The sequence below is a fragment of the Leucopleurus acutus genome (assembly GCF_964270905.1).
Source record: "Leucopleurus acutus genome assembly, chromosome: 19".
In the NCBI taxonomy this organism is placed as follows: domain Eukaryota; kingdom Metazoa; phylum Chordata; class Mammalia; order Artiodactyla; family Delphinidae; genus Leucopleurus; species Leucopleurus acutus.
Genome location: NC_139161.1, coordinates 52424764 through 52447109, shown reverse-complemented (window position 1 = coordinate 52447109; position 22346 = coordinate 52424764). Strand labels below are relative to the sequence as shown.

Below are 22346 nucleotides of genomic sequence, written 5' to 3'. Positions count from 1 at the left end.
TTTCGGTTTGATTGATGTCCGTCAACTTATAGTAGTGGATGACAGTTAGTGAAACGGGTTGGGACCTACTTAGGATTATGTCTGGGAGAGCCCCAGGACTGTCAGAATTCAGGTCTCTGCAGGCTTGGAGGCCGTCTGTCTCTCGGTCACTCCTGCTCGTTTTCGCCCTTCTGGGGACTCGCGCTCAGTTATGGTCTAGAACATGCATAGGTTTGGGTCAGCATTTCTTACTGGACGGAGAGACAGCATCGCAGGAACCTCGTCATTGGCACGCCGCGCTCGGTGAAGATAGCAGATCAAGCATTTGGAGCAAGCAGCGTTCGTCTCATTCCTCGTTAGTATAGTGGTGAGTATCCCCGCCTGTCACGCGGGAGACCGGGGTTCGATTCCCCGACGGGGAGGAGTGCTAAACCTTTTGCACTAAATCTTAACTTCGGAAGTACCCATCCCGGGCCCTAGGATGAAGATAAAAAGAAGACGGGAAGAAAAAGGAAAGCAGAAGAAGAGGGATCGTTTGTCCTGACTCTCAAGCTCACATTCTAAATTTTATATTTGTTTTATTTCAAGTAACTCGTATTTTAAATATGTGGCTAAATTAATTATTCTCTGCATTCACTAGGTTTATTAGCCATTATTCTCGCCGTTCAATAAGCATATTAGACGCGTTCATTGACGATAATTTAAAATACACAAGAAGGCAAACAGCAAAACACTGTCACACGCGTAATTCGGGGGGGGGGGGGAAGAAAACTTTAAGCCCTTATGCGTTGGCCGGGAATCGAACCCGGGTCAACTGCTTGGAAGGCAGCTATGCTCACCACTATACCACCAACGCTTCGGTTTTGCTGCTACTTATTGAAGTTCATAAATACTGAGTTAGGTCTACAGGGTCGTGGCTTGAGTGATAATGAGTCAGGGCCTAGGCGAGGAACGGACGAAAGCGACACCGACACAGAAGTAACGAGTGCAGTGTGCGAGGCACTCACGTGTGAGTGGCGCTTGGCTCTCGGCACTGCCATTGAGCTCCAGTCACCACGCGAGGGACTGTTTGATTATACCCAGTCTACAGACGAGGAAACAAAAGTCAAGAGAAGCCAAGTAGGGGAAGAGCTGGGATTAAATCTAAGATTTATCCAGGGCGCCAGATCTGCACCAACACTTTATTAACCCCAAAAATAAATCTCAAACCCATGAAGTAATTTCTCTGTTAAGTGAGCTCAATGTGTGCCGAGGTTAAAGAATTGGGCCTTAAACCAAGTGCGTCTAAACCCAATTTGTCCAGAGGAGGATGATTAATCCCTTAGTACGCGCGCATCTAGCCCACTGGCGGCTCGGAGAATGGCTCTGACAAAGGGCCGGGCGGGGTCTCAGAATAAAACTCCGCCCCTTGATGCTGATGATGCATCTGTTCACGAGGTCCGTCGAACAGCGGCTTCGAGAAGGCCTCGTGGCGCAACGGTAGCGCGTCTGACTCCAGATCAGAAGGTTGCGTGTTCAAATCACGTCGGGGTCAAAGGGTTATTTTCGGGAGCTGGATAGTTTTGCAAGTGAGATTCTTTTTCGGGAAAGAAAGAAAAGAATCTTGTGTTATTATATGAAAAAAACCAAGGAACCTGAGTGTTTCTGGGATTTTTTTTCCCTAAAGTATCTGAGTTTTCTACTAAAATACAAATTTTGGAACTTTTATTTTCATCTTACTGTTTCCATCAAATCAACCAATTAAATAATAATACCTTTAATCTCATAGATATTTTAGATATCTTAACACAGAAATTGTTCATAACCAGTCACCAATTCTTGTTCCGAAAATGTATTTTGGAGCAATAAATGTTCTTTATTGAAAAGAATGTAGCAATAATGAATAATTTTAAAGTAATAATGATAATTCATAATCCTCCTAAACCAGTGGTTTAATTTTTGGCAATTTAAATTCCACTTGCCAGGGGTGTCCATAATCTTGTACTCCAGTATTTTCACTTATCATTGTAATAGGAATAGGATTCTATTATCTTTATAATTATAATTTTAATGAACATCTGACTTCAAGGACAATGCTGTAAGTTATTAAGCAATTCTTCTAAAGTTAGACATTCTTGTTGTCTGGTGGTTCTCTGCATTTTTTTCTCATTATTTAAAGTGTTACCATGTACATCCTTTTTTTTTTTTTTTTGGCCTCTGCTGAATTTGGTCTATGACATGAATTCCTGAAACTCCAGTTTCAGGGTTAAAAGTTCCCCTTAGCTAAACAGCTAACTGCACTGCTTTTGTTACTTTTTCAACTAAAAGCGATTTTCTTTTTTTCTTTCGTTTCCTCTCTTTTTAAAAAACAATTATGTTTCCATTACCGTGTTCTTGTATTCAGTTCAATTTCTTTTTTTTTTTTTTTTATGGCTTTAATCATCTCTGATGTTCCCTCCATGCAGTAGAACATTGGGTATTAAATACAAATATTTTGTATTTAATTTGCATTACATACAAATATTCTCCAGACTTCACTGCCGTCACTAGAAGCCCAGAGCTATGTGTATTTTTGCTGCTTCTGGTATATTGAAAAAAAAAAAAATAACGAAGAAATTTAAGCCATCCACTCCACAGGCCTTGTCTTTCCCAGTGGGGAATTTCTTCCTTGACATCTCTTTCCTTAACTAATAGCGCCTTTTTTAGTGTCACAGGCTTGGGCTGCAGGAGAGGAATTTGAGCCGTCTCACCACAGCGCACAAAGCAGTCACCCACCCAGGCTAGAATCTGTGCCTCGCCTTCCCCTCCTCTCCCTAGTCCCAGGACCGCCTTCCACCAGAGTGGTCACTGTGTTACATGTGTCAAGACTGAGGCTGACAGTCTGCCAGCCTTTGTTGCAGAAGCCAAGTGTGCTCGATTTGAGAACCGCTGATGACTTAGCAAGGGGACAGCTCAGGAGCGTTGGTAACCTAACGTGGAAGGAGTGTGAAGCTGGCAGTCGGTAATCCTGCATCCCCACCTCGGTGTCCACCCAGAACAGGGCCCCTTTAAGGAGAAACAAAATAGTAATTTTCTCATTCTATCTTTCCTTATACATTAACAAAAATTTTATTCGAGTATAGTTGAGTTACAATGTCATCTTAGTTTCTGCTGTACAGCAAAGTGAATCACTGATATACATATACATATATTCCACTCTTTTTTAGATTCTTTTTCCATATAGGTCATTACAGAGTATTGAGTAGAGTTCCCTGCCCTATACAGTAGGTCCTTATTAGTTATCTGTTTCGTATATAGTATCGTGTATATGTCAATCCCCCTTCCCCCCCAACCATGTTTGTTTTCTACGTCTGTGACTCTATTTCTGTTTTGTAAGTAAGTTCTTTTGTATCATTTCTTTTAGATTCCACATATAAGCAACATCATATGATATTTATCTATTGCTGCACTTTTTTTTTTTTTTTTTTGGTCACGCTGCCCAGCTTTCAGGATCTCATTTCCCTGACCAGGGATTGAACCCAGTCCAGGCAGTGAAAGTGCCGAATCCTAACCACTGGACCACCAGGGAACTGGGAGACTTACTTTTAACTAGTCTGTGTAAATTTTATCATGTTCATGTATATGTAAAAACCAATACATCAACAGAATGGATAAATCTCACAAACATAATGTTGAATGAGAAAAGTTAGGTGCCAGAGAATATATACTGTGTGATCCCATTTGCATAAAGGTAAAAACAGGCAAAACCAGTATGTGGGTTAGAAGTCAGGACAGTGGTTACTCTTGGGGCCGGGGGGAGTGACTTGAAAAGAAGGCTGGGGGTCCTTCTGGGGTGCTGGTAATATTCTGTTTCTTGATCTGGGTGCTGGTTACCCAGAGGTGTTCAGTTTGTGAAAATTTGTCCAGCTGGACATTTTCCAGTATGTACACTTCAATAAAACATTTTACGATGCATCAGAAGTGTAGTGTAGAGGCTTCTTGTCCCGCCACATGGGCAGGGGCACTGTCCCTGCTGATCCAGTCCCTGAGGATGCACACATGGACCTGGAGGGGGCCTCAGGCCTCAATCTCAGTGGCAGGGATGTTTGGTCCAGGCCTGCAGTTTGTACCAAAGATGAACACTTGGGCTCTAATGGCCAAGAGCAAACCCCAGCGATGCTGTTTGACCTGGGAATGCTCAGGAGGAGTCTGGATGGAGGAGAGCAGCCAGGTCTTGATGCACCTACTCAGCTCATCAGCGTTGCCTCAGGTTTACCTTGAGGAGGACAACTTAGTGGGGAGACATGGGGAGTATTGGCTAGGCGCCTCCAACAAGGCCCTTCCAGAACCTTCTGAGTCTACTACTCCTCGTCCCTGGAAGGGGCTTATTGGCTGACGATGAGAATTCATGTCTTGAAATTTCTTTGTGGGGGAGGGGAGAGAGGGGAGAGGGGGAGGGGGGACTTCCCTGGTGGTCCAGTGGTTAAGGCTCCACGCTCCCAATTCAGGAGTCCCGGGTTCGATCCCAGGTCAGGGAAATAGATCCCCTCATGCACGCTACAACTAAGACCCAGCATAGACAAGTAAATACATTTCTTTGGGGGCTATTCCATTATCAGAAATAAAAGGACTGACATGTGTGCCTCACACACATTACAGTATCCCAGCCATCCAGCCTGACCTTTGGAACACGCTACATTCTGACCCTTCCCAGTCACTGGAAAATTCAGCTCTGGGAGTAGAATAGTGACAATTGCCCCTCAAGGACACCTCTCAATGTTCCTTGGCCAGTAGCCAGAATCCCCAATCTAACAGGAACTGGGAGGCAAAAGCAAAGCAAGAGGAAAGAAGAAAAGAGTTAGACCTGGAGGAATTTGCTCATTTCCACCTTTATAAACTTGGGGAATCCCTGCGGGAGAGTGGATGCTGCGCTTGCCTCGCCAAAGAGAACAGGCCACAGTTTTGGATGGGGCTGCACTGGAGGTAGATTGCTGGTACTCAGCGTGGCCCGCAGACTGGCGCCACTTCATGAACTGTTACTTTTATGTCCGAGATGATTATAGAATTTGAGAGCTACGTATTTAAAAACTCTTACAGCATCTGTCAGAGTACTTTTATAAACGTTGGTTATAACCAAAAAAAAAAAAAAGCGAGCTTGTTATTTATTTATTTTTTGCGGTACGCGGGCCTCTCACTGCTGGGGCCTCTCCCGTTGTGGAGCACAGGCTCCGGACGCGCAGGCTCAGCGGTCATGGCTCACGGGCCCAGCCTCTCCGCGGCATGTGGGATCCTCCCGGACTGGGGCACGAACCCGTGTCCCCTGCATCGGCAGACGGACTCTCAACCACTGCGCCACCAGGGAAGCCTGAGCTTGTTATTTTTATATTTTTTAGATTTCATTTTTCAAGGAACTCATTTTTATAAAAGTATCAATCTGTGATGGATTGGCAATAATTAAGGCTGGTTCTTCCCTATAGATCGTTTGAGGAGCACTGGGGTAAATAACAGAGATTTTGTTCACTAACTGGAACAGGCAGCTGATAGTTGCCTAGCTGCTAGAACAGATAGGTTTTGTTTTGCTTTGTTTTTTGTGAATAATACAAATCTAAATTTTATGCTGGCCCATCAACTATTCCTGAAAGGCCAAATGTCTTCCGACATAATGTGCAAGTGGGAATTTAAAGACTCCGGGGGACAGAGATACTGTATGGGATCTAACAGGCATATCCCACCCATGCACTGTGTCCCTGACAGGTTCTAGAAAAGTCTCCCTTCATTAGATTATGAGGCATAAAGTATACTGCAAGTGACAGGATTTTTATAAAGCTCTTCATTAGCTAGTCACTCTATGCCAAATATGTTGATAAAGGCACTGAAATTGAAATGGGCTCCTTGATCTTGGGAAGCAGGGTTGGGCTGACCCTGAGTGAAAACAGCACTGTACCTCCAGTGACACATGCCTATTTCTACCACCACACCCCCGATCTGCTTTAACTGTAGGGGCTGGAAGAGATACTCACAGTTACCAGCCTCCTTTGCAGTACTCATGTGACACAGTTCTAGGCAAGGAGATATCTACTGGGAACTTTTTTTTGGGGAGGGCTGCTCCTTGGGGCTTGTGGGGATCTTACTTCCCTGACCAGGGATCAGACAGTGTCCCCTGACAGTGAAAGCACCGAGTCCTAACTACTGGGCCGCCAGGGAATTCCCATATTGGGAACTTTTAGAAAGGCTTCTGATTTTCCTGATAAAAGAGACAGAGACTGTTGGAATCCATCTTGCAATGGGAAAATGTTAAGAGAATCACGGAGAGGCCAATCCAGACCTCTAACATTGTTCACTTCCTGAGCCAAACTATCTACTTTCTGATTTCTTGTTATGTAAGAGAAAATAGATGTCTACTGTTTATGCCAGTGTTAACTGAGTTTCCTGTTACTTGCAGCCAAAAGCATTGTGAACTGATCTAGAAACCCATTAGGACTTATTTCATTTACATCGGGGTGAATCATATGAAATTGGTATTTTCTGTAGGTCAGAATGATTGACTGTCAGTAGTTTTGCATCATTCAACCCAAATGACTACAAACACTCTAGGTCTGTAGATGTGTGTCAGTTAGTATGCTTTTAACAGCAAATAACAGAACTCTTAACTCAATGCATTAGAGAAGGAAACCTGTTGGGTCATGGAAGGAAATGGCTGAAATAAGCATCCAGACGTTCAACATTGTCATCAAGTTCTTGGGTTCTTCCCAGGACTCTCTTCTGCCTTCTACAATGTCAGCTTCGTACTCAGCCTGCTCCCTGCAGGAGCACCCCCACCAGCAATGCAGGCTATGTGCTTTCTTGCCCAGTTCCAGCAGGAGAAAAGGAGCTTCTGTCCAGCATTCTGGGCAAGAATCCTAAAATTCCCACTAACTGACTCACTAAGGTCACATGCTTATCCCTGAACCAGTGACCATGATCCCAGAATAAAGGGTGTTGACTGGTGTAAATCAGACAGGGTCCACTCCTGGACCTGGGATGGGGTCAGCTTCCCTCTCAGACCCACAAAACTCTAGTTGCTTTCAGGAAGTGGGAATCGCTGGGAGAATGGATGCTGGCTAGATAACCACAAAGTCCTCTACAACGTGTCTCCATCAAGTTAGCGATTTGGGGCTGGCAGCAACAGAAACCAACAACACAGAATGGGGAGACAGGTGGTTCCCTAAAGCGAAGTTAGAGTCTTATTATTAGAAGAAAGATGAAGGGTGCTGGACAGGCAGTATTTACAAATATCCACTCGTTATTTCATAGAAGGTCCCAAAATCTATTTATTTAACCCAATAATGAAATTTGGCGTTGGAAAGAGCAGAGAAGGGAGTGCGGCAAGAAAGAGAAAAGTGAGAGTGGGTCCAAGCAATTTGGCCTCGGTTGGGGGACCTGCAGAGAAAGGTCCTCTGGTAGAAAATTCTTATTAGGAATATGAGTAAAAGACTCAAAGAACAAAATAATAATGACATAAGAATAAACGCACATGGACTCCCCTGGTGGTGCAGTGGTTAAGCATCTGCCTGCCAATGAAGAGGACACAGGTTCGAGCCCTGGCCGGGGAAGATCCCACGTGCCCCGGAGCAACTAAGTCCATGCGCCATAACTACTGAGTCTGCGCTCTAGAGCCCACGAGTCACAACTACTGAAGCCGGTGCCTAGAGCCCGTGCTTCTCAACAAGAGAAGCCACCACAATGAGAAGGCTACGCACCAGAAAGACCCGATGCAGCCAAAAAAACAACCCCCCCCCCACAACATTGTAAATCAACTGTATTTCAATAAGGTATTTAAAACTTAAAATAATAATAATAATAATAATAATAATAATAATAATAATAATAATAATAATAGGGCTTCCCTGGTGGCGCAGTGGTTGAGAGTCCGCCTGCCGATACAGGGGACACGGGTTCGTTCCCCGGTCCGGGAAGATCCCACATGCCGCAGAACAGCTAGGCCCGTGAGCCATGGCCGCTGAGCTTGCGCAACGGGAGAGGCCACAACAGTGAGAGGCCGGCGTGCCGAAAAAAATAAAAAAAAAAGAAACGCACGTGCAAACGAACAAGCAATAAAACTTGAATAGAGAATCTGACTTAGTATATCAAAGGTAGCATTTAAATTCCCTTGGGAATGGTGCAGTTTGTTTAACAAATGATGCCGGGATAACTGGCTCTCTGACAAAAAACAAAGTTAAACCCTAGTTCATACAAGGATAAATTCCAGATATATCGATGACTTAAATTTTAAAAACAAAACAAAACAACAAAAAAAACCCATGAGACTATTTCGGGGGTCGAGGGAAACTTTCCTAAGCCGGAACCCGAGCTGCTCCGGCGCTCGCATTCCACCTTTTCCATTGGGCCCCTAGGGCTACGTAATGGGACACCCATCCAATGAGGACTGCGCATGGGCGGCGCGCTCAGCCAATGGGGCCAGGGCGGGAGATTTGAAAGGATCTCTGCGTGGGCGCGGCCGGGAAGGTTCAGTTGTTTCCCAGCCGCCAGGGAGGTGGCTGCGCCGCCGGCTCCAGGTGAGCTGTCCTCCTTTCGGGGGCCTTGCGCCGGGAGAGGTCAGGTGATCCGGCAGGTCGGGGGGTGCGTTGGGCGGGCCCGCACGCACTCTGCCGGGCTGCTGGTTGCTCTAAAGTGGAGAGAGGGTCCTGGAAAGGGGTGAGGCCGGTAGCAGGGCTGGGGCAGCGAGGCGAGCTCCGGGATGCGCCCTGATGAGGCCAGCTTGTAAACCTGCTCCCTTTCACCAGCCCCAGACAAGCGCTTCCGGCTAGATCTGTCCGACCCCTCACTCTCTCTCTCTCCTTTTTTTCTGCTTCTCACGGCTCTGCTTCTCTTCTCTGCCCAGTTCCCTCCCCCTTCCCTTCTAAGGATGGCCCAGAAGGAGAACGCCTACCCCTGGCCCTACGGCAGGCAGACGGTAAGGGCTTTCCCACTTCCCCTCCCCCCACCCGCGTGGCGAGGTCCCGCTTGCAGATTTGAGGTCCTGCAGAGGGCGATCCTCTTACCACTTTCTTCCCGGCTTTGCACTAGTTTACGGGCCCCAGTCTGGTCATTTGTAGCCACATCCTATCAGGTGCTGCCAGCTTGAGTTTGACCAGCCTGTGAGGACCTCTGCAGAGCTGAGCCTGTTTGTCACATCCAGATGACATCTGGGACTGAGCAGGCAGGGTCTGGCCTTTTGGCCATGATTCCCAACCCTTGTCCTGAAAAAATAGGCTAGGCAGGAAATAGAAATAGACTCTGGAAGGATTTAGATACGTTTATAAGTTTAAAAGGTCCAGGACAAGTCTAAATGAAGAATTTAGAATTTATTTTAATGACTGGTGTGAAGTAAGCATTCAATGGCTTTACTTTCCAGTTGTCCCAACACCTTTCACTGAAGAGTCTACCCTCTCATCTGAAATGCTACCTTTGTTACATATATTAAATTCCCACATATATGTGGATCTATTTCTGCACTGCATTTTGTTCAACTTGCTTATTTGTAAATTCCATGCTAATATCACTGTTTGCAAACAGGTCTGTAGGGGCACTGAGGCTTTCTTCCTCTCTTGGCTAAAGAAGAAAGAAGGGGCCCTGCGTGGGCTTTGCTCTCTGTTTGCGGGGCTTGAGTATCCTGGGGGGGTCCGTATGTCCCCTTGTCCACCAGCTGCCTCCCTGGTGAATCTCTGAATGAGGCTGTCAATAGTGGAGGCTGAATGAGAAAACATTGTCATGCCCACACTGGTCACTCCTAAAAGGAAGAGGTGTATATTACTCAGAAGTTGAAAGTGAAAAGTGGTCCAGGGCCATTAGAGTAGCCCTCAGTGTCCTAAAGCCTGTTGTGGCAAAGGGGTAAATACTGAGATTTGCTGAACACTCAAGGCCACAAGGACCTTATCTGAGACTTAACAGACTGAGCTTAGGGGACCATGAGAATACCGCTGTGCTAAAGCTCCTTGAATTTTGTGTGTTCGTTACCCCAGCCTGTACTGCCCCCTGGGGTGGGGCACTGGGTAAATGAGTGGTGCTATGGACAAGACTTTGAAGGTTGGACAGCCTTGGGCCTGAGAATGTGGAGTGGGCCAGGGCCAAAGAGGTGAGAGGTTAGGTGTGAGGGTAAGTCCCTATCTTAGGCTGACTTAGGTTGTTTATTAATAACTCATTTTCTATGGGGCTCTGAGCAGAGTCTTCGGGCTGAGTAGGAAAATTGTGGTCTCAGTGTTCCTCTTTGAACTGGGATTGGGTAGGTGGGTGGGTGGCTTTATAGCAAGTCCTGAAATGCTGCTTGTAGCACATTCCAACCCGGTCACTGGGATAAAGGCACTCTCAGAGCTCCCCCCTGGTCCTTCTCAGGCTCAGTCTGGCCTGAACACCCTGCCCCAGAGAGTCCTCCGGAAGGAGCCTGTCACCCCCTCTGCGCTTGTCCTCATGAGCCGCTCCAATGCCCAGCCCACAGGTAACTAGGACAAGGGGAGGGCATCGACCTGAGGGGACTAGGGTCTGGGAAAGGTGGACGGGGATGAAAATGTCAAAGGATGGCCTCAATTTCCCTGTTCTTTCCTTAGCTGCCCCTCTCCAGAAGGTGGTGGAGAACAACAGTCGGACCCCAAACTTCTCAATGTAAGCGCCCCAAGCCTTGGGGTGGCAAGAGAGGGGGAGGGACAGTGAACAGGTAGGAAATGGGGGAGGTAGAAGGTAAGGGCAGGAGGAGTAGGGAGGCAAGAAAGTCTGATCCATCTTCAGCTCCCCTGGAAGAGAAACAGGGCTGCGGGCAGGATGGGCTGAGGTGCAGGGAGAAGGCAAACGCCTCAGAGGACCGACTAACCGGTACTCAGCTGCCTACCACCCCCCACCCCCCCTCCAGCAGGCGTTCCTTCACAATCGACGACTTTGAGATTGGGCGTCCTCTGGGCAAAGGCAAGTTTGGAAATGTGTACTTGGCTCGGGAGAAGAAAAGCCATTTCATCGTGGCGCTCAAAGTCCTCTTCAAGTCTCAGATAGAGAAGGAGGGTGTGGAGCACCAGCTGCGCAGGGAGATCGAAATCCAGGCCCATCTGCAGTACGCGGCAGCGCCCTTCGAGCCACAGTACCCCCGGCGCCTCAACCCCCCGCTCCTCTTCCAATCCCACCACATCCGGACTGTCTTCTCTGCAGCTGTGGTCAGGCAGCCCCAAGGAGCTCTCAGTCCTGGCCAGAGCCTTGAACCCAGAGAGCTGCGTCCAGTTCCCCCTTAGCACCGCCAGCCTGGTGTCCCCTGCCTGGCCCAAGCCTGACCCAGTTTGCTGCAGTGGGACCTGTCATCTTTCCCATTTCCTTATGCCAGGATACAGCCTGATGCTTCCTCTGTCTCCTCTCCCAGGCATCCCAACATCTTGCGTCTCTACAACTATTTCTATGACCGGCGAAGGATCTACTTGATTCTGGAGTATGCCCCCCGGGGGGAGCTCTACAAGGAGCTGCAGAAGAGCCACACTTTTGACGAGCAGCGAACAGCCACGGTCGGGGCGGGTGGGCACCCGGGGCACCGGCCGGGGGCTGGAGGCTGGGGGGACGCTGCTTGCAGCCCGAAGTCTATCCTTGTCTGACTGCCTGTCGTTGGCCCCCCAGATTATGGAGGAGCTGGCGGACGCTCTGATATACTGCCACGGGAAGAAAGTGATTCACAGAGACATAAAGCCGGAGAATCTGCTCTTGGGGCTCCAGGGAGAGCTGAAGATTGCTGACTTCGGCTGGTCTGTGCACGCCCCCTCTCTGAGGTATGGTGGGCCAGGAGACCGGCCCTGGGGGTGAGGCTGGGGCATTCAAAGTAAAACCACTCCAGATCTTGTTACCCAGAGACATTCTGGGTGGTTCTTATGTAAATATACAGACACAGCGATATCTTTACAAAAATAGGAGACTCTCTGGGAACTCCCTGGTGGCCCAATGGTTAGGACTCCGCGCTGTCACTGTTTTGGCCCGGGGTTCAGTCCCTGGTTGGGGAACTAAGATCCTGCCAGCCACGCGGTGTGGCCAAAAAGAAAAAACCCAAAATAGGAGACTCAGTTTTGCCACCCGGGTTTCTCACTTGAAATATATTGGGACCTTCTTGCCATATCACTGAGAATACACCCACGCCACTTTTAATGCCTTCATAATAGTGCATAGTAGAGATGTCACCTGATTAATGTAAGCAGGATGTGCTTGATGGACATTTGAGATTTTTCCTTTAATTCTAAGGTGAACATTGCCCTCATATCTGATTATTTTAACATACAGCCCTCAGTGTGGAAACGCAGAGGCAGTGTGTAAGCCCACCTCTGGGGCTTTAGTGTATGTCTTCGCCCCACTCCTACCCCAAAGGCTCCGTCAGAGCCTGGCTGGAACACTCCCCTGGCACATCCTGGGGTCTCTGGGCTCCCTGTCAAGCTTCAGGGAAAGGAGAGAAGGTCTGGACCTGGGATCCCTGCCCACTCACCCCCACCTCCAGGAGGAAGACAATGTGTGGCACCCTGGACTACCTGCCCCCAGAGATGATCGAGGGGCGCACGCACAACGAGAAGGTGGATCTGTGGTGCATCGGAGTGCTCTGCTACGAGCTGCTTGTGGGGAACCCCCCCTTCGAGAGTGCTTCCCACAACGAGACGTATCGGCGCATCGTCAAGGTGGGAGGCTAGCCCCGGGTGTGTGGTTGGGGTCTGTGCTGGCCCCGGGGCCAGGGGCAGGGAGTGGGCATATCGTGGTTGTGGGGCTTACGTCACTCGCCAAGTAAAATGGGCAGTGAAGGGAAAGCAGCCAGCATGAAAGCTGGGGCCCTCCTTCTCCTTTACCTCTGCAGGTGGACCTGAAGATCCCCCCTTCCATGCCTGCAGGAGCCCAGGACCTTATCTCCAAGCTGCTCAAGCATAACCCCTCAGAACGCCTGCCACTGGCTCAGGTCTCAGCCCACCCTTGGGTCCGGGCCCACTCCCGGAGGGTGCTGCCCCCCTCTGCCCTTCAGTCCGTCCCCTGAACTGTCCCTGTTATTTTCTCAGTTGTGTCTGTATGTCTGTGTATGTGTAGTTAGGAGAAGGGGTCCCTGGCCTGTTCCCGCATCTGTCTTCTACCTCCTCTTTATCTAATAAAGGCTGAAGCTTTTTGTACTGATGAGTGTAGATGTTTACAGGCAGAAATTGCTGTGAAGGAAGCCGTCACCTGTGGGGAGGAGGCTGGGGAGTTGCCCATGCCAGGTGCCAGGACCGGCATTGCATCACTGCCCCTGGGAGCACCCTGCCCTCTCAGCTCTAACCCCCACCAGGTCAGCTCCACCCCACCCCCAAGTCTTTTCTTTCCCCTGCTCTGACTGCCAGACCTGGGGACGCTGGGGACTTCAGCTCCACTCTGCTACGCCTGCACGCCAGCCATCTCTGCCCACCTTCTCTTACTACTGGCTCTTAGTTGACCTCTATTCTTTCCCTCTTCTGGTTCACTCCTGCCGACCCGGGAGCAACTGAACATTGTTGTACCCAGAAGTTGTTTGTTTTTCCGCTTTGATGAGGCTGTAGCACAGGCGTGAATGGAAGCAGTCATTGGTTCCTAACCTAAGGTTTCACTGCTAGATACATGATGCTTGCTGTAGATTTTTAATACATGTCCTTTATCAGGTTGAGGAAGGCCTGGTCACTTCCTAGTTTGCTAAGGGTTTGGGCGTTTGTTTCGGGGTCAGCCGCAACAGCATGCGGGGTCTTAGTTCCACGACCAGGGATCGAACCCGCGCCCCCTGCAGTGGAAGCGTGGAGTCTGTTGGGGTTTTTCTGAATCAAAAAGAGGTGTTGACTTTCACCTAATGCTTTTTCTGCATCTGTTGATTATTTGCTCTTTTAAGCCATGTGGTGAAGAACATCAATAAATGTTTTTATTTTCATCTCAGTTACTCATGCTATATTCAATTCCTAGGGTTGCTGTAACAAATTACCACAAACTCGGTGGTTTAAAACAGCAGAAATGTATTCTCTGACAGTTCTGGAGGCCAGGAGTCCACAATCAAGTTGTCTGCAATGCCATGCTCCCCTCAAAGGCTCTAGGGGAAAGTCCTCCCTTGCCTCTTCCAGCTTCAGGTGACTCTGGGCACTTCGTGGCTTGTGGCTGCATCACTCCAATCTCTTGCTTGTGTCTTCACACAGCCTTCCTGTCTTCTCTCTTTTCTCCTCTGTGTCTTATAAGAACACTAGTCATTTGATTTATGGCTCACCCAGATAATCCAGGATAATATTGTCTCACGATCCTTAATTACATCTGCAAAGACCCTTTTTTCCAAAAAAACATCGCATTCATAGGTTCCAGAGGTTAAGACACAGACATATCTTTTTTGGGGCTACCATGCAACCCACTACATATGCCCATAGATTAAAACAACTGAACGATGTTATAAGGCTTAAAAAAAGCCCAAAAAAACCCTAGAGTCTGCCCATTTCTCTCTCCCCACAGACAGCCTATTCCAAATCCTTTTATGGGTTTGTTTTGTTTTTGGTGTTTACCACGTATTTCCAAATCACAGGCTTCTGTTGCTACTTCTTAAGTTTTCAGTTTTAGGCTCTATCTATTGTTTTCCTGCTACAAAATGTACAGGTTTCATTCTTTCACTCCACTGCCACCATACACATGTGCATTTTCTGTCCCTACATCCTTCTGATGTAGTTATATCAAAATTTTGGTTAGATTTATTCGTTTGACAATAGTTATTGAGTGCTTTCCACAGTCCAGGCACTGTTCTAGAGGCAGGGGAGTGAATAAATAAGAAAGAAAAAAAAAAAAATCCTTTGAGCTCAGGAAGGTTGCAAATCTAGAGGATCAATGTCAGTATCCAGTGTGTATGTTATGACCATGAGATGCCAGCCAAGCTGTCTCATGACATTCTATACCTTTCTTTTGGAATAGATGCCCCTGAAGTCAATAGCCTGTGTTATTTTCTTAGCCCTCTGAACAGATCACACCTCCAAATTCTCCCCCAGCCTGAGCACTTAAAGTTATCAACATTCATCAATTGGGCCTTCATTGCATCATATGGGCCTGAGATGGAGTATGAAAGATAAAAAAAAGCCCATTCTTAGCTCATATGCCATATAAAAATGGGTAGAGAGCTGGATTTAGCCCACAGGCCATATTTTGCTGACCCCTAATGTAGTGGACACTGTTTTGCTCCCCCATAGCCCCTCCTCCGTCCTCCATTGTGTTGCTGCTACTTCAGTTTGGAGGGAACTGACCCACCTCTAGCTCCAGGAGCGGCATAATTGTTCTAACCTAATCAGTCAATTCTTCAATCACCTTGCCAGAGTGATTGCTTCCAAATAGTAAATCCTAAGTCAATAAGACATGGTATCATCCTGACCAAAGTGACTAAATTGGGCATGTGAACCAGTTTAGGCCAAGGAGATGTGACGAGAGATTAACTGGGGCTCCTGGGAAAGATACGTCGGAAGCTAGTCCTTCCTCCCCTTCTGGAAGGTATGGGAGTATATTAGCCAGGGCTTCTGGTTGCATGCAACAGAAAACAATTCAGGTTCATTTAAGCTGAAACAGACCTTATTATGAGCATCCTGGGTGATTCATGGAATCTCTAAAAGGACTAGGCTTGGAGTCTACACAGTCAGGAAAAATTCCACTGCAGAAGTGGTTCAGTAGACCATGGTGGAGCCTGAGCCATGTGCTAGGGAATCTGGGAAAGTGACTGCTTGGTATTCCAGCTTTTGTAGTGGGAGATGGGCTCTGCCTAATGAGGTGGGAGAGTCCTCAAACACTGGGATTCAGATCCTGGGAGGCCCAAGAGAATGACAAATGATCGCAGTTATGGACTGAATATTTTTGTCTCTCCAAAAATTCATATTTGAAGTTGAAGCCCCAACTCCCAATGTGATGGTATTTGGAGATGGGACCTTTGGAGGTAATTAAGTTTAGATGAGGTCATGAGGGTGGGGTCCTCATGATGGGATTGGTATCTTTATAAGAAAAGGCCAGAAAGCTAGCTCTCTCTCTCTCCATCATATAAGGAGACAAGAAGGTGGCCGTCTGCTAGCCAGGAAGAGAGACCTCACCAGGAGCAGAATCAGCTGTCACCTTGGACTTACAGCCTCCAGAACTGGGAGAAAAAAAAAAAGATTCTGTTAAGACACCCAGTTTATGATATTTTTTTATAGCAGTTCAAGCAGACAACTATAATTCCCAAAGAATGACAAATGACATAGTGCCACCATGAGGAAGCCCATTTGGGATAAAGCTACTCCCTTGGGAAGAAACCAGGCCCTTTATGACAGTGTTAGGTCACTGAATGCAGGCTTCTCTGACACCTTAAGACCATTATTGTATGACAATAAATTCCCCTTGTTTTTGTTTGTTTGCTTTTGTTGATTCAACTTGTGTTTTCTGTCACCTGCAGAATACAGAGCATCTACTTGCTGAGGAGTAAAAGGAAGACAAGGGCGGGGGTGTCATTCCCAAAGAGAGGGGGAGAAGATTACAGTAGACCATTGGTCTCATGCTGTATTAGTCAGGGCTCTGGGTGCAAGTGATAGAAACACATCTTGAATGAGTTCAAGCCAAAAAGGGGAAATTAATGGCCTAGGGTCATTTAATTAATAAATATTTACTGAGCACCTACTATACGCTAGGTACTGTTCTAAGCACTGGGGCTACAAATGAGAACAAAACCGACACAAAGTCTTACCCTCATGGCACTTACATGAGCAAGTAAGCAAAATGTATAGTATGTCAGATGGTGGTAAGTGCTCCGGAGAAGAGGTAGAGAAGGAAGATGGGGAATTGCTGGAGAAAGTGGTTGAAATTTTAAACAGACTGTAAGGGGAGGCCTCACTGAAAAGATAACATTTGAATAAGGACCTGAAGGAGAGAAGGGAAGGAGGAATATCCAAGGTGAAAATTTTTCTTGGTAGACCCAGCCTCAAAAAAAGGGGAGGGCGGGAGGGGAGTTGCAAGAGCAACTGTAAAGCCCTGAGGGGGCAGCATGTCTGTCTTGTCACAGGAGCTGTGAGGAGGCCAGGGCGGCTACAGCAGGACCAGTGAGGGGAAGAGAAGGAAGAGATGAGATCAGAATGGTACCAGGGCTCTGAACTTCAGGGCCATTAATTTATTGAATATTTTACGTAGTGGCAAAATCACATACCATCCTCCAAGAGGAGAGAGACTCAGACCTGGAGGGGACAGGAGCCAGAGAACGGAGTGCCAAATACACAGGAAAGCCCTTAAAAGCCCGCTTCGCTGTCCACTGTGAGTCGTTCTGGGCAATTCATCTGCTCGGTCTGTTAGCCGAGGACGATGGAAAGAACCATTCAAGCTCTGCTGAGAATTCTGGTTTCATCCTTCCTGATCAAATAGTTGCGGTTGAATCCCGACGGTCCAAGCAGGATATACTATTTCCATCCCAAAAACCTCCTAGGAACCCCAATTCTGGTCCGCACTATAAGTGTTTGTTAAGCAGCAATTGTGGGCGTGACAATTGTGGGCGGAAAGAGCCCTAGCCCCGCCCCCGGAGGACTCCGTTATTTCAGGATCTTCACCTTTAAGATCTGCCCCCTCAACTTTTTGAAAGGGCGGGGCGACGAGCGCAGCTGTCACCTCCTTCTTTCCACCCCGCTGGTTCTCACGTGCGTTCAGTCGTTCAATAACAGCTCCTCTCCTGGGACTTCCTGGTTGCCGGGACCAATCAGAGTGTTCTTCCCGTCCTGACCATTGTGAGCCCAAGGCCAATCGGCGCGCCTCTACAACGCCCCTTAAAGGCGCCGCCAACGCCTCCTGAGCCGGGGCGAACCAATTCCTTGGCTCCTGCCCCCAACTGCAGTATGGAGTCGCCCCGGGGGCGGCCTGGGCCCAAAGCAGGCCTTCTAGCTCTGGGGGAACAGCAAGCCGCGATCTTCGGCGGCGGCCCGGGCCGAACGGCCTCTGAGCCGCCCTCAGGCCTCCGGTTGTCCGAGGAGGAAGAGGCGAACGTTGGGGGCGCGAGCCGCCTCCCCAGGGCGTCCCCGAAGACTTCGAGCTGCAGCTTCGTCCACCCGCCGGAATGGGAGGCTCCGGAGGAAGAGCCGGGCCGCGGAGGGACGCCTTCTGGGGCAGGGAGCAACCGGGGGGCGCCGGGTCCCGAAAACGACCCGTATGCGTCCTCCCGGCGCAAGGACCCTGAGGACAGGCCTGCATCCGAGGGCGTCTGCCGTCGAGGGAGCCCTGGAGACGGCGGGTTGGATGTTGAGCAGGAGAAGGAAGACGACGACGAGGCGGCGGCAGACAGCAGGGCTGGCCGTTCATTCTCCAGCCGCCTTCAGGACAGCCGCAGCCTGGACGGGTTGAGCGGGGCGTGCGGCGGCGCCGGGTCCTCAGGGGGTGCAGAGTGTGGCGCGGGCGGCGGGCGGCGCGCCACTATATCCAGCCCCCTGGAGCTCGAGGGCACGGTGAGCCGCCACGGCGACCTCACCCACTTTGTCGCCAACAACCTGCAACTCAAGATCCGCCTGAGCGGCGCCCCTCAACCCCCGCCCCCTGCCCCTGCGCGGCCCTGTTCGGCGCCCCCACCCACTCCGGCCATTCCTCCCATCGACCCCGACGTGCTGCGGGACCTGGAGAGGCTGAGTCGGGAGCTGGGCGGCAGGGTGGACCGTCTGCTTCGCGGGCTGGGTGGTGCGGTGCAGGAGCTGACAGCGCTGAGCGTGGGCTGCATCCAGACCTACCGTGATGCCGTGGACTCCCTAGGCGAAGCTGTGGACATGAGCATCAAGGGCATGTACACCCTGCTGGCACGCTGTGAGGAGCTGGAGAGGGCTCTGCAGCCAGTTCAGGGACTGGCGCGCCAAGTCCGGGATATCCGACGCACCCTGGAGGTGTTGGAGGCCCTGTGCAAGTGACCGGGAGGGCAGGAGAGGCCTGGCAACGCCAGGATCCAGCAGGATCCTAAGGACTCTTCAGGGAGCCCTGGTGGGACCTGCCCGCTGAGGGGAGGCCTGTATATTGGAGGCTCTTCCAGATACATTTAGTAGGCCCGCGACCACTACCTGGGCTTTATGCAGGTGTACACGGGGAAGTTCTAAAGCCTCTCCTGGTGGGTGGGGTTGATGCTCTGCTTCTATTCAGTTGGCCATCTGCAGCTACCTTGTTCTCCCAACTCTCTTCCCTAGTTAGAGCACCATCTCTGGGAAGCCAGGGCTTTAGGTCTGGGCTTGGGAGACATGACTGCCATATGTTCTCAAGAAAGGAGAACAGGGGAGGCTCCAGCCCCACTGTGGCCACCCTGACCTCCAGTGGTCACATCTCAGGTGCCAGGGGCTGTGGGAGCTTGAGGGGTCCTTGGCCACACACCATGCAGACAAGGATGCACACTTGCAGATGGATAACCCCCTGCTTCTGCCCTCTGGCCCCCTGCCCTCGCACTTCCCCAGCCATAACCTGGGTGGAGCTAGAAGGAATGTATTGCATGGTAGAGGGGGTGAGTTGGGAGGGGTCTCACTGCTCTCAGGGTTCAGACAGAATTGTTGCTGGGTTTGAAGCCCACCTGTTGTGGAGTGTTCTAATCAGTTTTGGCTTTCTGAGTTTTTGTGGAATTAAAGTGCTGCTGCTGCTAAGGGTGAGACTCTGTCTGTGTGGGGTTAAGGGATTGATGAGCCAAAGGTATGGGTATGAAGGTCAGTCTTTCCGTGGAGTTTTCTTGGGGCCGGTGCTGCGAGTGGGGTGGGGGTCCCAGGCCACATGGGGAAGGATATGGTTCCTGCTCCTGAACAGCAGAACGGAGGGGAAATGTAAGACACAGATCTGGGCTCAGAGACCCAGTAAAAGCAGAATCAGAAGCAAGGTGATCCAGAAGAGAAAGGGAAAGGGTCGTCTTCTCAGTTCCTGGGCAAACTGGACATCTTGGCTCTGGAAAGAGTGGAAACACTTGCTAACTCCTTTCTTGACCCCATTTCTCACACTCTGCTGATCAGTGCCATATGTATGGTCTGAAACAATCTTTGTTACAATCCCGGACAGCCTTCCATTTACCGTCACATAGTGAATTCCAGGAGCCCCCCGTTATGGTCAGGAGATTTGGAAACAGAGATCACAGAAAGAGATCCAGTTTCCTTAAACTTTTCTGCTCTCTCAAGACACTACGACTCGGAAAGAATTTAAGCACGTTTCTCTTTGGGGTGTGAAAAGTTCCGGGATTAGAAATGCTCCACAAGCCTTCCCTAAGCAACAAGAAATTAGCAGTACACATTTTCAAAATGTTGCGTTACTGGCCCGTACGGGGATCGAACCCGCGACCTTGGCGTTATTAGCACCACGCTCTAACCAACTGAGCTAACCGGCCAGCTGACAGTGGCCTCGAAAAAATGAATCTATGTAAAATACAAATTACTGATCAGTCCTCTCTTCAGGAAAATTTTAAAATGGGTGAGATTGGGGAGACAGGAAAACAGAATACGAAAACGGAATCACTTATCGTTTCGGGAAGCAACATCCAAGCCAAAACACTGACAAGCACAATAATGCCACTATGGTGCTTGGCGGCAGATCGAGGTGCAAACATACAGCTTAAGACTGACGACATGCACGTAGCGTTGACGCACACAACCGGAAATAGAAAAGGCCGCCTGATAGCAACTAGCAGATTCCCAGAGAGATGTGGAAAATTATGTATACAAGCGCCAAATGCCCACAGCTCTTTCCTTGCGGTGTTTGCAAAAGGTAACTGACACCTTCGGAGGCACCGCTGGGATTCGAACCCAGGATCTCCTGTTTACTAGACAGGCGCTTTAACCAACTAAGCCACGGCGCCCGACTTATATATTTCTCCACCTCGTTTCCCTGGCCAGGTCAGTTCTATGGCAGGTGACTGAATGCCAGGGTGCCTTCCTCACCAACCTTTGGCCGTACTGGAAAACAGGGTAGAAGGGACGAAATCCGCGGCCGCAACCGAGAGAGGGTGAAGGGGCGACACAGAAATTGAATCCTGGCAGACCGAAGGTGAGAAGAGAAATTCTTGGATTATAAAAATTGAAGGCAGGCCACAGCAACCGCAAACCGACGAGGATGGGATTCGAACCCACGCGTGCAGAGCACAATGGATTAGCAGTCCATCGCCTTAACCACTCGGCCACCTCGTCCACGAGAAAGTCGCTTAGGATCTCCTCTCTGGGGTCTGGACTCTTCTCAGAGTAAGCGTGAGCCCAACTACGTCGCGAAGGGAGGTGCGTCCCGAGAAATCTCGCCCAGCGGCTCGCAGAGCTCTGGTTACCGAGCGACCTTCTAGCTTGCGCCAGCGCCAGACCCTCTGGGTCGAGCGGTACAGAGCGTGCGTCAGTCCTCAGGAGACCCGCTATCGGCCCAGATTTACAGTACCCGGATCTACCACAAAAACTACCGCGACATCATTGCGCTCCCCCGACGGGGCGACTTCGAGCCGGGACCCTCCCCTTCCGGCCCCTAGGAAGAGCTTCTTTTCTGACTTGCGCAATGGGGGGCTCCAACCGGGTTGAAAATGAGAATAAAGAAAAGTGAGCAGAACTTTACAAAGAGGGAAGCTGACCCCGACGTGATTTGAACACGCAACCTTCTGATCTGGAGTCAGACGCGCTACCGTTGCGCCACGAGGTCCGCCGCCCATACAGCTGGACATGTCCCCTTATGACCATTGCACGGTCAGGCTGACGGGTCCCGACGATCGAGGCTCAAGAGCCGAGGGCCTTCCGAAACTTCTAAAATCCCGCGGCGTGGTGCCTGCGCTCTCCCTCCAGCATCGTGGGACCCGCAGGGCCCGCCGCACCCCACAGGGCACGGCTTTGCGGCCTCCCGGCCTCCTGCCGACCAGCAGGCGGCCCAGAGCTGGTTCCCTGGGGGACCCAGAGCTCACAGTCCAGCGGGGACGAACTGGCACAGAAACTTGCGGAAGGACGGATACCAGGCGGAATGTGGTGGAGCAGTGCTAGAGCTCCGGGCGCGTAGGGTCAAGAGATTAGCTCCCCCAGCGGCGGTCTCCTCCCGGCTGCACACTACAGTCGCCTGCGGGACCTTCCAGATAGCCAAGCACAGGCCCCAGATTTGGAGATTCTGATTTAAAGGTCCAGGGTAGAACCCCGGCATCGATAACTGTCAATTTTGACAATTCCGAGGAATCATTTACCTCCAATGAAATGCACAGATCTTAAGTGTTTATTTTGGTGAGTTTTGACAAAGAACAAAGAAAGAAGACCTTTCCTTCACCCTAGAAGGTTCTATCATGTCCCTTCCCAATCGATCCCCGCCGCTCCCTTCCCAGAGGCAACCACTGTTCTGATTTCCATCGCCATAAATGTAGGTATCTTTTGAAGCTCCCCAGGTGAGCCAGAGCTGGGAACTTCTGAAGAGTGATACCAGAAGCTTGCAGAGACCCCCCCATTTGCTTCTTGAAGGGTAAGAGG

The 22346-nt window shown here is 49.7% G+C and overlaps 2 protein-coding genes across 4 annotated transcripts; both read left to right on the top strand.

Annotated features, from left to right (window-relative positions):
- Positions 1-8842: 8842 nt before the first annotated feature.
- On the top strand, positions 8843-13071 carry AURKB (aurora kinase B; the record flags this gene model as incomplete). Of its 3 annotated transcripts, XM_082861572.1 has the most annotated exons (8): positions 8843-8890; positions 10309-10411; positions 10521-10575; positions 10823-11014; positions 11315-11453; positions 11563-11711; positions 12425-12599; positions 12773-13071. In XM_082861572.1, 8 exons carry the CDS (start codon positions 8843-8845, stop codon positions 12944-12946), a joined length of 1035 nt encoding a protein of 344 aa, XP_082717698.1. In that variant the 3' UTR covers positions 12947-13071. The 3 variants fall into 3 exon arrangements, with proteins under 3 accessions (XP_082717698.1, XP_082717697.1, XP_082717699.1); XM_082861571.1 differs by lacking the exon at positions 10521-10575 and having other exon boundaries at positions 10768-11014; XM_082861573.1 differs by lacking the exons at positions 8843-8890; positions 10309-10411; positions 10521-10575; positions 10823-11014 and having other exon boundaries at positions 11383-11463.
- A 4694-nt stretch (positions 13072-17765) lies between these two features.
- Positions 17766-19526, top strand: BORCS6 (BLOC-1 related complex subunit 6; the record flags this gene model as incomplete). Its single annotated transcript, XM_082860937.1, has 1 exon — positions 17766-19526. The coding sequence occupies one exon, from the start codon at positions 17766-17768 to the stop codon at positions 18816-18818; it is 1053 nt and encodes a 350-aa protein (XP_082717063.1). The 3' UTR covers positions 18819-19526.
- Between the last annotated feature and the right edge of the window lie 2820 nt (positions 19527-22346).